This window comes from Sphaeramia orbicularis, chromosome 16 (assembly GCF_902148855.1).
Source record: "Sphaeramia orbicularis chromosome 16, fSphaOr1.1, whole genome shotgun sequence".
In the NCBI taxonomy this organism is placed as follows: Eukaryota; Metazoa; Chordata; class Actinopteri; order Kurtiformes; family Apogonidae; genus Sphaeramia; species Sphaeramia orbicularis.
In genome coordinates this window covers 42,412,474-42,425,407 of record NC_043972.1, presented here as the reverse complement: position 1 = coordinate 42,425,407, position 12,934 = coordinate 42,412,474, and the positions used below count along the sequence as shown (strand labels likewise).

General features: G+C 37.9%; 1 protein-coding gene across 2 annotated transcripts in view; it reads left to right on the top strand.

Moving 5' to 3' along the window:
* myom3 (myomesin 3) overlaps positions 1–12,934 on the top strand; it is a 249,462-nt gene that overhangs the window by 98,434 nt on the left and 138,094 nt on the right. For both annotated transcript variants that reach the window (XM_030159207.1, XM_030159208.1), the window contains exon 8: positions 4,697–4,741. In XM_030159207.1, the coding sequence (XP_030015067.1) occupies positions 4,697–4,741 (45 nt within the window). The remainder of the gene's footprint in view (positions 1–4,696; positions 4,742–12,934) is intronic.

The following is a 12,934-nucleotide window of genomic DNA, read 5'->3' as shown; positions in this document are numbered from 1 at the left end:
GTCTCGTGCTGCATCTTAGGACTTATTTGAATCCATGGAAGCCCTTTCTGTTCTGGGTTTTAGGTTTTAAACATTTCCTTAGGGGCGGAAATGTTTAAACTTAGGTGGGGGGGTGTATGACCCTGGGTCATAATTGTCTATTTATAGGTATATGTATGTGTTTTCTGTTTAGTGTGTGTTTTCCCCCCGTCCTGTAGGTGTGCTGTGCCCTTTTGTTTCCGTTTGTTGCAGGTTGCTGATTGGTGGAGCCTGATTGCCCACCCTTTAAAGGATGGCCCTGGAGCTCCCATCCTTGCTCGCTTCTTGCCTCCTGTCAGCTCCCAACCCTGTGTTCGTGTGTGTGACCGTCAGTCTTCATGCTCGTGGAAAACTCCGATTGTTTGTATTTGTAACTAGTTTTGTTAAATCGAACCTTTTTTCTGGTAGGGGAGGTCGGCTCTTTTGTTTTCCCATTTTCTCCTGTTTTTGGTTAGATAGTTAGGTAAGTTTTCTGTATTTTATTTCTTGCATTTATTTTGGATTAGGAAAGTTAGTAAATTGTAAAAGAAGATATTTTGTTTGTTGTTTTAGCCGCTCCCTCCCCTAACCCTTCCTTAGTTGAACAAGATACTGATAAGAAATATTGTGAGTCTTAGTTTTTTGACTGACGTGTGTGCTTGGGAGCTGGGAGGGGACAAAAGTTGAGCACATTATGTTCGCCCTGGTGAACCCCTAGGCCGGAGCGTAACAAAGTGTTAACAAACAAAGAAACAAAAGCCCCATTTCCACAGCACTTCTGTTGCGGGAATATTTTGCCTTTACTCTGGAACGACGTCTGTGGGAACGAAATGGTGGGATCATTGGTTCCACCTGTATCGTGGCTCTGTACCACCTGTGGAGGTAGTAACAGAGCCCTGATAAAGGTGGAATCATGATTCTGGAACGCTATGTAAAGGAACACCTGTCGTTCCACAATAGAGGTGACGTTTGATGACATATTTAAAAATGAGAGCTGGCCATGTACAGTAAACAAACATATCAACGTGACAAGAAAGATGTCAAACTGGGGAGATGCTGAGATCCACTAGCTGTTGTCACTTCAGGCAGAGGACTTTATCCATGCTAACATTTGTGGAATGGTGAAAGACTCTGGAGAGGTTAGCAACACTGCTATGCTTGGGATATTTCCAACACACAAGTTATACATCACACTATACACTGCGTCACTGCCCCTTTGATTCCAGAACATAGGTCCATTATGTAACAGTCCAGCCTGTCTCACCTCTGTTACTCCTTTGGCTTGGCTGTGGAAATCGGTCAGTGGTGGAAAAAAAGGTGGGATCACCATCTCACTTTTTTTTCCGGGATCTCTGTCGGCTAAAATTTACTTAGGGGGTCAAATGAGTGGCCATTTTTTGTCCAAAAAAAAAGTTGTAAGAAATGTATAGAACTGTGTTGAAATAATGCTAATACATTTGTGCACAGACTATGATATTATTTGACAGTGGAAGCTATATTTTCAGAAATATTGGATTTTGAATAGCACGTGTATGTGAAAACTTTTGCTATGGTGGACGGACCGTGATATTACCCATGATGCTCTGTCAGTACCAGTACTTCATTAGTAATAACTTATATACTTACTATTGCAAATTCTCCTCTTATTCATAAAATGTTAGTATTGGGATCTAAAACAATAACAGCTGACACAAAAACACAAAATTGTGGCAGTGGACAGATGTAACATGGTTTTTTCCGGATCCCATCATACTGATGCTCGCAGCCATGTCACCATTTCCACAAATGATCCCTGTGCAAAACTAGGATCAGAATTATTTATTGTATAGTTTATCATCATACTAAAGAGTAAATAACAATATAGAATTGTTATTTCTTTATAAAAATGCTTATTATTAGAAAACTGTTGATTTAAAAGTGACGTGTGACATTCTTCATGTATGTATTGGTGTAACATAAGCAGGATGGATCAGCACCATTCTCCATATTGCAACCTGTAAAATAAAACATGTGATATGTAGTATAGAATCTTGTAAGAAAAACTGGGGAATCTAAAAGAATAGAATATTGTTTTCAGGTAAATTCAATTCAAATATAACTTGACCATTTGTGACATGAAAATATAGCATAATTGTGATGAAATTGGACATTTTGAGCTGAAAAACATAGTTCATATGACCATCAAAATGTTGCAACAGAACTGAAATCCTGTAAATTTGCATAACTTGCATTTACCAACACAAAGTTCCTTTGGGATTCACCAGTGACGTGCAGTGGGGTTCATGGCTGGGGAGGCACTGACTCTTTCAGAGCCAGATCTACAAATATATGGTGGCCTGAGAACAGTGGCGGCTGCTCGTCTTTCAGACAGGGGAAGCTCATTGTCAGCTTACATAAAAAAAAAAAAAAAAAAAAATTGTCAAGTTATTTAAACATACATTCGGCCCTCCGTTCCTTTTTAAGAAAATGGTCAGTGACCTTATCGTACCAAGTAGACGTCTTTTCCAGGGACTGGACCAGTGTCCTCTCTGCTTAGATTGCCTTGGCCCATTGTGTTGTGGGTGTCAGACTTCAGCCTTTTTAAACAAGAGATGCTCCTTTCACTCTGACCTAGCCGACAGTATGATTGATTTAACTATCTACAAACGATATTAAACTCGAACAAGAAATGATTAAATTATGTAACCGAAACAAGAAAATGCTGAATTATGTCAAATTGAAACAAGGAAGTACAATGAGTGTTTATTTACAGTGCAAGAAATTAACGAGTAATTTCGTAGTGGTTCTCTCTCTGATTTCACAGCAGAATGTTGACGTATTAAACTGAACGTGTCAGGAAGGAGCAGATCTGGAAACTAGCTGTCAATCAATGGGATTCAGCCTTTCGACTGATCCTCCAATCAGCACGTGGGATTCTGGCGTCCTGCCCGGCTGAGCTCCGCCCACAACTTCATTCACCCCCAGAGACGTCCGGCGTCCGGGGGCGGGACAACATCGTGGCATTTATCCAATTACCATCCAATTTTGAGGCAATGAAAACAACTGTTCCACTCAGTCCCACTGAAGCCCAGAGACGCCCACAGTCTACGGACAAATGCACTGAGCAGAGATGGAGGAGAAAACAGCGCAACGGGAATGTATGAGAAGTGAACAACATCGCGTCCATTGATTTGTGATAAAGCTGATTCTGAACGAACTTGTCTTTGAGATGAACGTGTTCTAACACATTTGTGGTCAATGAAATGTCAACACAACCGAACCATATTTAACCATTTAATTTTCGTAAATTTAGGGAAGCTGGGCTTCCCTTGCAGTCTATGAGAAATCGCCACTGCCTGAGAAACTGGAATAGAGAGAGTGAGCAAAAGGAATGGCCTGGGTATATGGGCTCTGCATCAAGTCAGCATAGTAGACTGGCAGGAACTTAACAGGAAACCTTCAAAAAGAGCCATTCAAACTAAAAATAAAAAAGTTTATGGTCTTACCTTATTTGTACATGAAATGTAATCCTCCATTTTTGATGAGGTGAATTAAAGTGTATAAAAAAGAACGAAGAAGATTATAAGCACATGAATCTGTGGACTCACTGGCGCCATCTATCATGAGGCAGGGGTACTGTTTGCCTCCCCTAGTGACTTTTTCACTGCGGTTTCTGATTCAATCTGCGAGCCTAAACACATTACAGAAATACATTCCATATGTTATGCAGATTATGGAAGGATAGAGCATATAATCAGAGTGTTTGAAAGCATTTTAACTGCGATATACAGAGGGACAGCGACACAATATTTTCAGCAGAGTTCATGAGGGGAGGAGACAGTTCTGAGGGAGGCACTGCACAGCGCTGCCTCCTCCCTGTATTTGAACGGAGCATGCGGAAATTCTGCTATTCTAATTGACAAAAAAAAAAAAAAAAATAATAATAATAATAATAATAATAATAATATTGGATTCGAACGGAAAATGAGTTTATAGGACATACCAACTGAAAACTATCAACATTTATTATATTTTATGGTTAAGTATTTTTTTCTTTTCAAGAATGACAAGGGAGGCTCTGCCTCCCCTGCCTCCTCTGACTGCACGTCACTGGGATTCACTTATATTGATTTCTTATGCACAAAGACAGAAATAAGACCTCTAAGCAAATTTTAGCTGCTGTGTAAAGTGGCTAGAGAAACAAACTGAACCCAAAACAGTACCCTTGCCTCCCCTTCGGGGCAGGGTAACGACAAAAAATAAAGTACTGCAGCCTCATGTGCAGTGAAATCAACAGATCCCAGACAGTCTACAGCCCACATCTGATATTGGCAGATGTTATTCTTTTCTTTAGCGCTGTTGAAATGACCTGGCCTTTTTGCATTTGTGAAAGGTCTGGCAGTAAGTTTTCCCATATAAGTTCAATTAGATTGTCAGAGCCATAATGAGACGGCTCGAGGCTTCTTCTTCTCGTCTTTTACATTTTAAAGGCTTTTTGTGTTATTATAAAAAGGTTAAAGGGAATATTAGATGTGACTTGCATAAATGCGTCATTGCCAGGTTTGATTTGTCTACTGTTTTGTGTCTTTTCTTTCTTAACTCTCTCTCTCCATTTCTGCCTCCATCCCTGACCCCCCCCCCACCCCTACCCTACCCACCTCCACCGTGGCCCTCCCCCCCGATCTCTCCTGCCCTGCCACTCTGCCACCCGGCGATTCAGCATATCAAGGAGCCGTGTCTGGTTCAGAGCAGTCACAGACCTCCGGTAAGTTTCACGCCAGGGCCTAATGAAAAGTGTCCCTTTCATTTTCTCTGCCACCCTTTGAAGTTCTTCCCTCCACCAGTAAACGGGGGGTGGGCTGGGCCGCTTTGAAGCCTGTGGCACAGCATCTCTTCTGCCGTGCTCGCTGCACCTCACAAAGAAATATAAGGATGGATTGACACTGAGCAATGGTTTTGACAGTGTTTGTTTCATGGGGGTTAATGTTTCCGTGCTGTGGTCCATGTCATGGATGTGTGGGTATACGTAAGACTATTCATGGTATAGCTACCGTACAGATAAAAAGACTCGCTTCCAATTGAGCAGAAAGGATGCTCATGTATATTTCATTCCAGGGATGGCGTTTTGCTCAGAGCGGTGGCGCTCCTCATATTGACTGTGACACTGTTTGGCCTAGATCAGCCTCCACCATGTGTAGGGATCAGAATGTTCTCAACCTGCTCTTACAGATATGCTCAGTATTAGTGCTGGGCGATACCACACTTTTATGATTCGATACGATACTGATTACTTTTTTGGCATATGGGCGGTTCTATGAAACTGGGTACATTTTGGCAGTGGTGTAGTGGTCCCTGGAGGAGTGGGTATACTCTCAATTTTTGCCTTTTCTTAAAAAAGTAGTCCAGAAAAATGACGTTTTAGAAACCGTGACATATAAGACTACTCTATTTAGTTGACCCAAAAATCCATCAGTAGTATTTGCTCACTATTATAAAATTATCATGACTTGATCAGGAGCAGTTTGTACTTATTACTGGTCACACAAGCAGCTGCATGAATGGAAATGTATTCAACATGAAGCAAACATAAGATAATGTTAGCCGTTCATAACATTAGCCTACTCACAGTTTAACTATTGGTGACAACATCTCTCCTCTAAATGTGCAGTCATTTGACCAGTAGTTTAAAACAATGACTCATTCTGAAACCACCTTAAAACTTACCTCAGAATTATGTATTCCATGAAAGTAGGTTCTCTGAATATGTGTCACTCATTTGAAAGACATATATTCTCCCTTTCTTGTTTGCATTTCCAATAATCGCACATCTTTCAACGTGACGTGCAGTGACCTGTCAATCAACTGGAGTGGCACTGGTACCTGAGGTGTCCATTCAGGTTCCAGAGGTGGCCAGTGCTAAGCAGAGCCCTGGCTCTGGCTCGGCATGATCCGCCCTACTCTGCCTCTGATTGGCCCATCAATCCTCATGCCTAAAGTTAACCAATCTAATTAGTGAAGGTACCGAGTACTAGCCAATTAGAGGCAGAGTAGGGCGGGTCATGGCTTCACCATCCTCAGAGAAAACATGGGCAATTTGGCTCAGATACTACTGAATGGTGCTCATCAGGGGGATTTAGAAGTGGGTATACGCAATGTTGACTGAAAAATAAGTAGTTGTACTCTGTATATTGCCGTATGCCCTGGACTACACCACTGTATTTTGGTATCTGGCACTTTGCCAGATACCAAAATACCATAAACCATCAATCAGTCAATCTAATTTTATTTATATAGCGCCAAATCGCAACAAAAATAATCTCATGACACTTTACATTTAGAGCTGTCTAGACCAGACTGTTAATAAGCTAACTAAAACAACAAGGAGTGATATTTTGCTTTTTTTTAAAAATGGAATTATGCATTTTAAAACATTTCTCTGTGGTTTACATAAACTGTACAGGGTGGGGAAGCAAAATTTACAATGAACATTTAGTTGTTTTTTCTCCGCAGGCACTACGTCAATTGTTTTGAAACCAAACATATATTGATGTCATAATCATACCTAACACTATTATCCATACCTTTTCAGAAACTTTTGCCCATATGAGTAATCAGGAAAGCAAACGTCAAAGAGTGTGTGATTTGCTGAATGCACTCGTCACACCAAGGAGATTTCAAAAATAGTTGGAGTGTCCATAAAGACTGTTTATAATGTAAAGAAGAGAATGACTATGAGCAAAACTATTACGAGAAAGTCTGGAAGATACTATTAAAGAAGAATGGGAGAAGTTGTCACCTGAATATTTGAGGAACACTTGCGCAAGTTTCAGGAAGTGTGTGAAGGCAGTTATTGAGAAAGAAGGAGGACACATAGAATAAAAACATTTTCTATTATGTAAATTTTCTTGTGGCAAATAAATTCTCATGACTTTCAATAAACTAATTGGTCATACACTGTCTTTCAATCCCTGCCTCAAAATATTGTAAATTTTGCTTCCCCACCCTGTAAATGCTAAGCAGGGGACTGAATTCTTCATTAATTCAATTCCACAGGTCCATCTTCAACCCTATTTCTCAGTAATGACACTAGAAAGGTCGTTTTGAGCGCTGGCCCTTTAAATGCAAATGAGCCACTTCATGCCCCACCCCCTCCAGGTTGTTGGCTGTGCTGCTCTGTCCCATTCAACCAACAACTGAACATTTTTGGTAATTGGCTCGAAGTTCGGACATATTTTCAGTATGGACTACAACCGCTGCTGCTGATGAACAATTATGTCGTACTCAGAGAAATGTTCGTCAGAAGTCTTGACCTTATATGTGCAAATGTCGTGACATAACTAGTTATAAAACTTCACAAATTAAGAAGAAATTAAAACAGGTTGTAGAAATCCACTCGATTTTTGCCAGAATGAATTTAAAGATAGCTTTGCAGCACCTGGAGGGTTCAAATCCAAACTTTATGAATTATTAGGGTCCAAATGCACAAATAAATGAACCAAAGACTAATAAAAGTGGGTTTAGCAAAACATGACCACTTTAAGTTTCCATGTGGCTGTTGCGGTGGTGCAGATTTGGAAACAAACGAACACACGGGGTGACGTAATAGTGCAGCAGAAGGGAGAAGGTCAGCGTGGGTGGATGGGTCAGCGGAACATTACGAGTCCAGTCCTCCAAAAACAATCAACACTGACCTTTGCCAGAAACTTTTATCTGCACTCTCTTAACCATGACTGCAATTACTGCAATTTCCACGATTTACTATGTAGCATTTGCAACTCAAAGCAAAATGTTTTCACTTAAATTAATTGCTTTTCGGTCGTATAAGTTTTGGAAGGCACTGACGTGGATTGTTGTTCCGCTGATCGGAGCAGCAACTCATTAATTAAACCGTAGTAAAAGTTCAGTCTTCATTCATGGTCCACTTAAGCTGAATTCTATTCCTCTGTAGAATTGTGTGCAGTTTTTACGAGTTTTTCCACCTTCATTTTTACATTCAAATGAACATCCTGAATAACAACCTGCTGTTTTTCATGCATTATTGGACTCACTGGCAAACGTGTGCTTTATAGTGTCACTTCAATTCTAGATCTTAGCAGTGAAACTGATGAGTAAAACCACTCCAACAGAAAGTATTAAGTACCGAAGTGGCTGACTGATGTAAAATCGAGCTCATCATTTCTCATGCAGGAATATTTTTATATAGTACTTTCTACTTTAAAGGGTTTAAGCATTTGGGTCATGACTGAGTAGACACCCACATTTTTCATCATTGCCTCTGCAGAAGTGCTGTTTAGTTGCCAGCAAATACAGTATATTCCCCCCACGCTCAGAAATTAAGTGGCAATTATTTTGAATGAGGCTATATCTGCATGTAATGGCATCAGGGCCTGTTTGCTGCGAAAATGGTCTGAAGAATTGCTTGCTGCCATTTTTATGGAGCTGATACTTGATTATCTTATATGGAGCAGAACATATTACCCGAAACGAATTACTCAATAAACAAAAGCGCAACTGTGTGAATTTGTCATCATGATCATTTCGCAGAGGCACACAGGGGTTAAACATTTGAATGATGAGAAACAAAGACCTGTGATGTGGATTTTAACCCATAAAGACCCAGTATTACTAATGTGGAAGCTCCAATATAGTTTTTTTTTTCTATATTTGACTTTTCTTAAGTGATTTATCACCATTTATTATAATATCATCCTCTGTATTTTGTGTTTTTACAGTAAAATTCAGGTATTTTCTTAGATTTAATTTTCTGATCATGTAGATGTTCATAAAAGTTCAGATTACAGTTGAAGGTTTGTCGAGCCGCATTATGTAATAAATTCCCATTATGTAATGAAAGTTCAAAATGTGATAAGAATGTCACGTCATCTTGTAATAAAGCCACATTATGTAATAAACTGACGCATTTTGTAATAAACTACCTCAGTGCATTATGTAGTAAATTTTTTCGCATTATGTTGTAAGTTATTACAGTTTGAGAAATTTATTACAAAATGCACTTGACATATTTTTATTTTCAGGAAAATGTAATGTGCTAAATTAATTTTTTAACTGTGTGGTTAAAATTCTGATTACATTACCTGTAGCTCCTGTCACTAATTTCTTCTAAACTGCTCTGAACTTATTTTAATTTGGATTGTTATTACATAATGAACCATGTTATTACATTTGTTTAAAATAAAAATGTGTCAAGTGCATTTTGTAATAAATTTCTCAAATTGTAATAACTTACTACATAATGTGAAAAAATGTACTATATAATGCGTTGACATAGTTTATTACAAAATGCATCAGCTTATTACATAATGCGGCTTTATTACAAGATGACGTGACATTCTTATTACATTTTGAACTTTTATTACATAATGGGAATTTATTACATAATGCGGCTCAACAAGGTTATTATATCAGAAATAGAAAAAAGTGAAGAAAAAGTGACTGTTTCAGCAAAATATATCACTAAATTGAAGGATATTGAAGTGATATTTTGCTTTTTTTAAATGGAATTATGCATTTTAAAACATTTCCCTGTGGTCTACATAAACTGTAAATGCTATGTTTGGGTCTGAATTCTTCATAAATTCAACTCCACAGGTCAATTCTTCAACCCTATTTCTAAGTAATGACACCAGAAAGGTTGTTTTGAGCGCTGGCCCTTTAAATGCAAATGAGCCACTTCACATCCCACCCCCTCCAGGTTGTTGACCGTACTCTACCTCGTTTCTCTGTACTCGGAGAAATGTTCATCGGAAGTCTTTTTTTTAATTATTTTTTTATGCTCTTCATTGGGAGCATTTTAATGTACAAAATAAAGAAAAAAGGAAATACATGGAAATTCAAAAAATGTTTCCTCTAAATCACAGGTGTCAAACATGCGGCCCGGGGGCCAAATTCGGCCCGCCAAAGGGTCCAGTCTGGCCCTTGGGATGAATTTGTGACATGCAAAAATTACACTAAGATATTAACAATCCTTTTAGTTCAGGTTCCACATTCAGAACAATTTAATCTGAAGTGGGCAGGACCAGTCAAATACTATCATAATAACATATAAATAATGACAACTCCAAATTTTTCTTTTTGTAAATGTAAATATTTTCATGTATTTACACTAAAACAAAGTATAATTTCGTAAAAAAAAAAAAATTGAATAACCTGAACAAATATGAACAACCTGAAATATCTAAAGAGAAGTAAGTACAATTTAAACAATATTCTGCCTGTTATTAAATGTTTTGTGTGTTTGTAGATCCACTGTGATCTGTAAGTTATAATGTACATGTGTAAATGATAAACTGAGGCAGAATATTGTTAAAATTACACTTATTTATTTCAGTTTGTTCATGTTATTCACATCTTTTGAAAGGATAGTTTGTAGATGTAAACCTTTTCATAATGTAAATTTACTTTTTTTTCACCCTAAAACATAGAGAAAAGTTTGGAGTTGACATGATTTATATATTGTTATGTTATTATTTTACTGGTTTGGCCCACTTCAGATCTAATTTAGCTGAATGTGGCCCCTGAACTAAAATGAGTTTGACACCCCTACTCTAAAGAAAAAAACTGAAATCCTGTACATCCAGACGGGAACCAGTGACTGCACAGCCTGTGGATCATCTCCCCCCGCCTCCACTGACCTTTACCTCGACCTCTGCCTCGACCATATGTGCAAATGTTGTGACCTAACTAGTTATAGACGCAACCAATTAAGAAGGAATTAAAACAGGTTGTAGAAATCCACTCAATTTTTGCCAAAATGAATATAAAGATAGCTTTGCAGCACCTGGAGGGTTCAAATTCAAACTTTATGAACTATTAGGGTCCAAATACACAAATAAATGAACCAAAGACTAATTAAAGTGGGTTTAGCAAAATATGAACCCTTCAACATAAACCAAGTGTGTCCATCCACTGTCATTGATCCAACTCCATGGGTTTTACTGGTGAATCAATGTTGTAGACCAGGGGTTCTCAAACTTTTTCACACCAAGGACCACTTTAGCATAAAAAAAAAAAAAAAAAAAAAAAAAAAAAAAATCATGGACCACCTAACCAGCTGGTCAGTTTCATACGCCCACCCTTAAAAAAACTTTTTTAAACAGCCCATATTACAACATTATGATATTTTTCATATTACAGATTAAGTCTGCAGTACTAATGGTGCTAACAGCTCAATGCTAGCAGAATGTCTTTGCACCTTGTTGCTAACATTGGTCGTCGTTTCTCCAGCTTTTCTCTTCAGTCACCAATCCATTGTCGTATTTTAGAACTGTTCAAGTCACTCTTTGTTTCTGATTAGTTCGCTATTCTACTTCATTTCCACCACAATTCACAAGTCACGAGAGGTCTTTGATATGACAATAATCAACCTAAGGTAATCTAACTGTATAGAGGTGGTGACGCAAAACGTGGGTTTGCATAGACAAAGTCAATAAAAGTCTACTCTTAGGCTTATTTAGTCTCCATTTGATTTGCTTTTAATTTAGAAACCAATTATCTGTACTCTTAACTTTGCTTTGGAAGTCAGATGAGGGTGATTTGAGAAACACTGATATAAATTTGCCGTTTTCTGACATCCTCTCATGGACCCCTTGGGGGTGCTGGACCACACTTTGGGTATCACTATTATAGAAGATGACAATGTTTCCACGTTCATTACTAGGGCTGTGTATTGGCAAGAATCTGGCAAATCACAAAACTAGGATCACAATACGATGTATCACGATATATCGTGATACTTAAAAAGGCAATTTTTTGTTTCTTTTTTTAAATGATTATTTTCTTGAAGAATTGAATTACACAAGAAACATGCACAAATACTAAACACATTTTTATTTGATCACAACAGGATCTAATGCTATATGTGATGACTGTCAGGTTGTGACGTCAGCTTGGAGGTGTTTCCAGCTGGTGACTGAGTTGCAGCTCGTTGGTAATGCTGCACACCTGGACCTGGAGTGCAGAGATTATTTCAGATCCTCTAGTCGCACTCATTCTTTCTCTGACTCTCTCCCTGACCTGACCTCCTCCCAGGTATCCACAGTTTTCGTTCGGTTATGTTTGGTTAGGTTAATTAATTTCTTTCCTTGCAACTTACAACACTTCGACACACCATTTTCACTCATGCACATCCTACACCACTGATTTAACTGACTTCCACACCTCATATAATTATATCTTTAATTTGGTTCAATTGAGTTATTTAAGATTTGTTTGATTATTCAATTTGATTAAATATTTTCAGTAAAGATACTTTGTAAAGTTTAACATGGTGTTGTCTCCCCTTTCTTTGTTGTGACCTTTTGAGCCAGGTCATGACATATATCGCAAAATTTTCCTGCGTTAGAACTTAAATTAAGTTTTACAGACATTACAGTTTAAGATTCTGTTCTAATGTTCATATTCTATTAGTTCATAACTAACATCATAACATTATTTTTGTGCAATCCCAATAAAGGAACTAACATTATTTAATAAAAGAGTGTCAAATAATAATAAATAAAAAAATAAACAAAAACTAAAAAACAAAATGAACCTCCACAATATCTGCATTTGAATAAATACCTAAAAATATTGATACAGTACTTTTTAATATCAATACAGTATGAAATGAAATATCTCGATATATTGCAGAACCAATATTTTCTTACACCCCTATTCACTACAGAGGCTCTGAACGTCCAAATGGGTCATATCTGATGACTATGCAAAGACGACAAACTGTATTTTACATCAATTATTTACATGGATTAATAGGATTTGTGGATCAACAGGTATTAAACATTTTAAATCAGTAGATGGTTTTGTTCATCAGTGGTTGTTTGGGTCTTTAAGGGTTATTAAACATACGCACGTTTTCATGATAACCTCCACTTCTATGCAGTATGAAATCATTATAGAAAAAACAAACATCCCAATCTCTCAAATGCTTTCCTGAAAATTG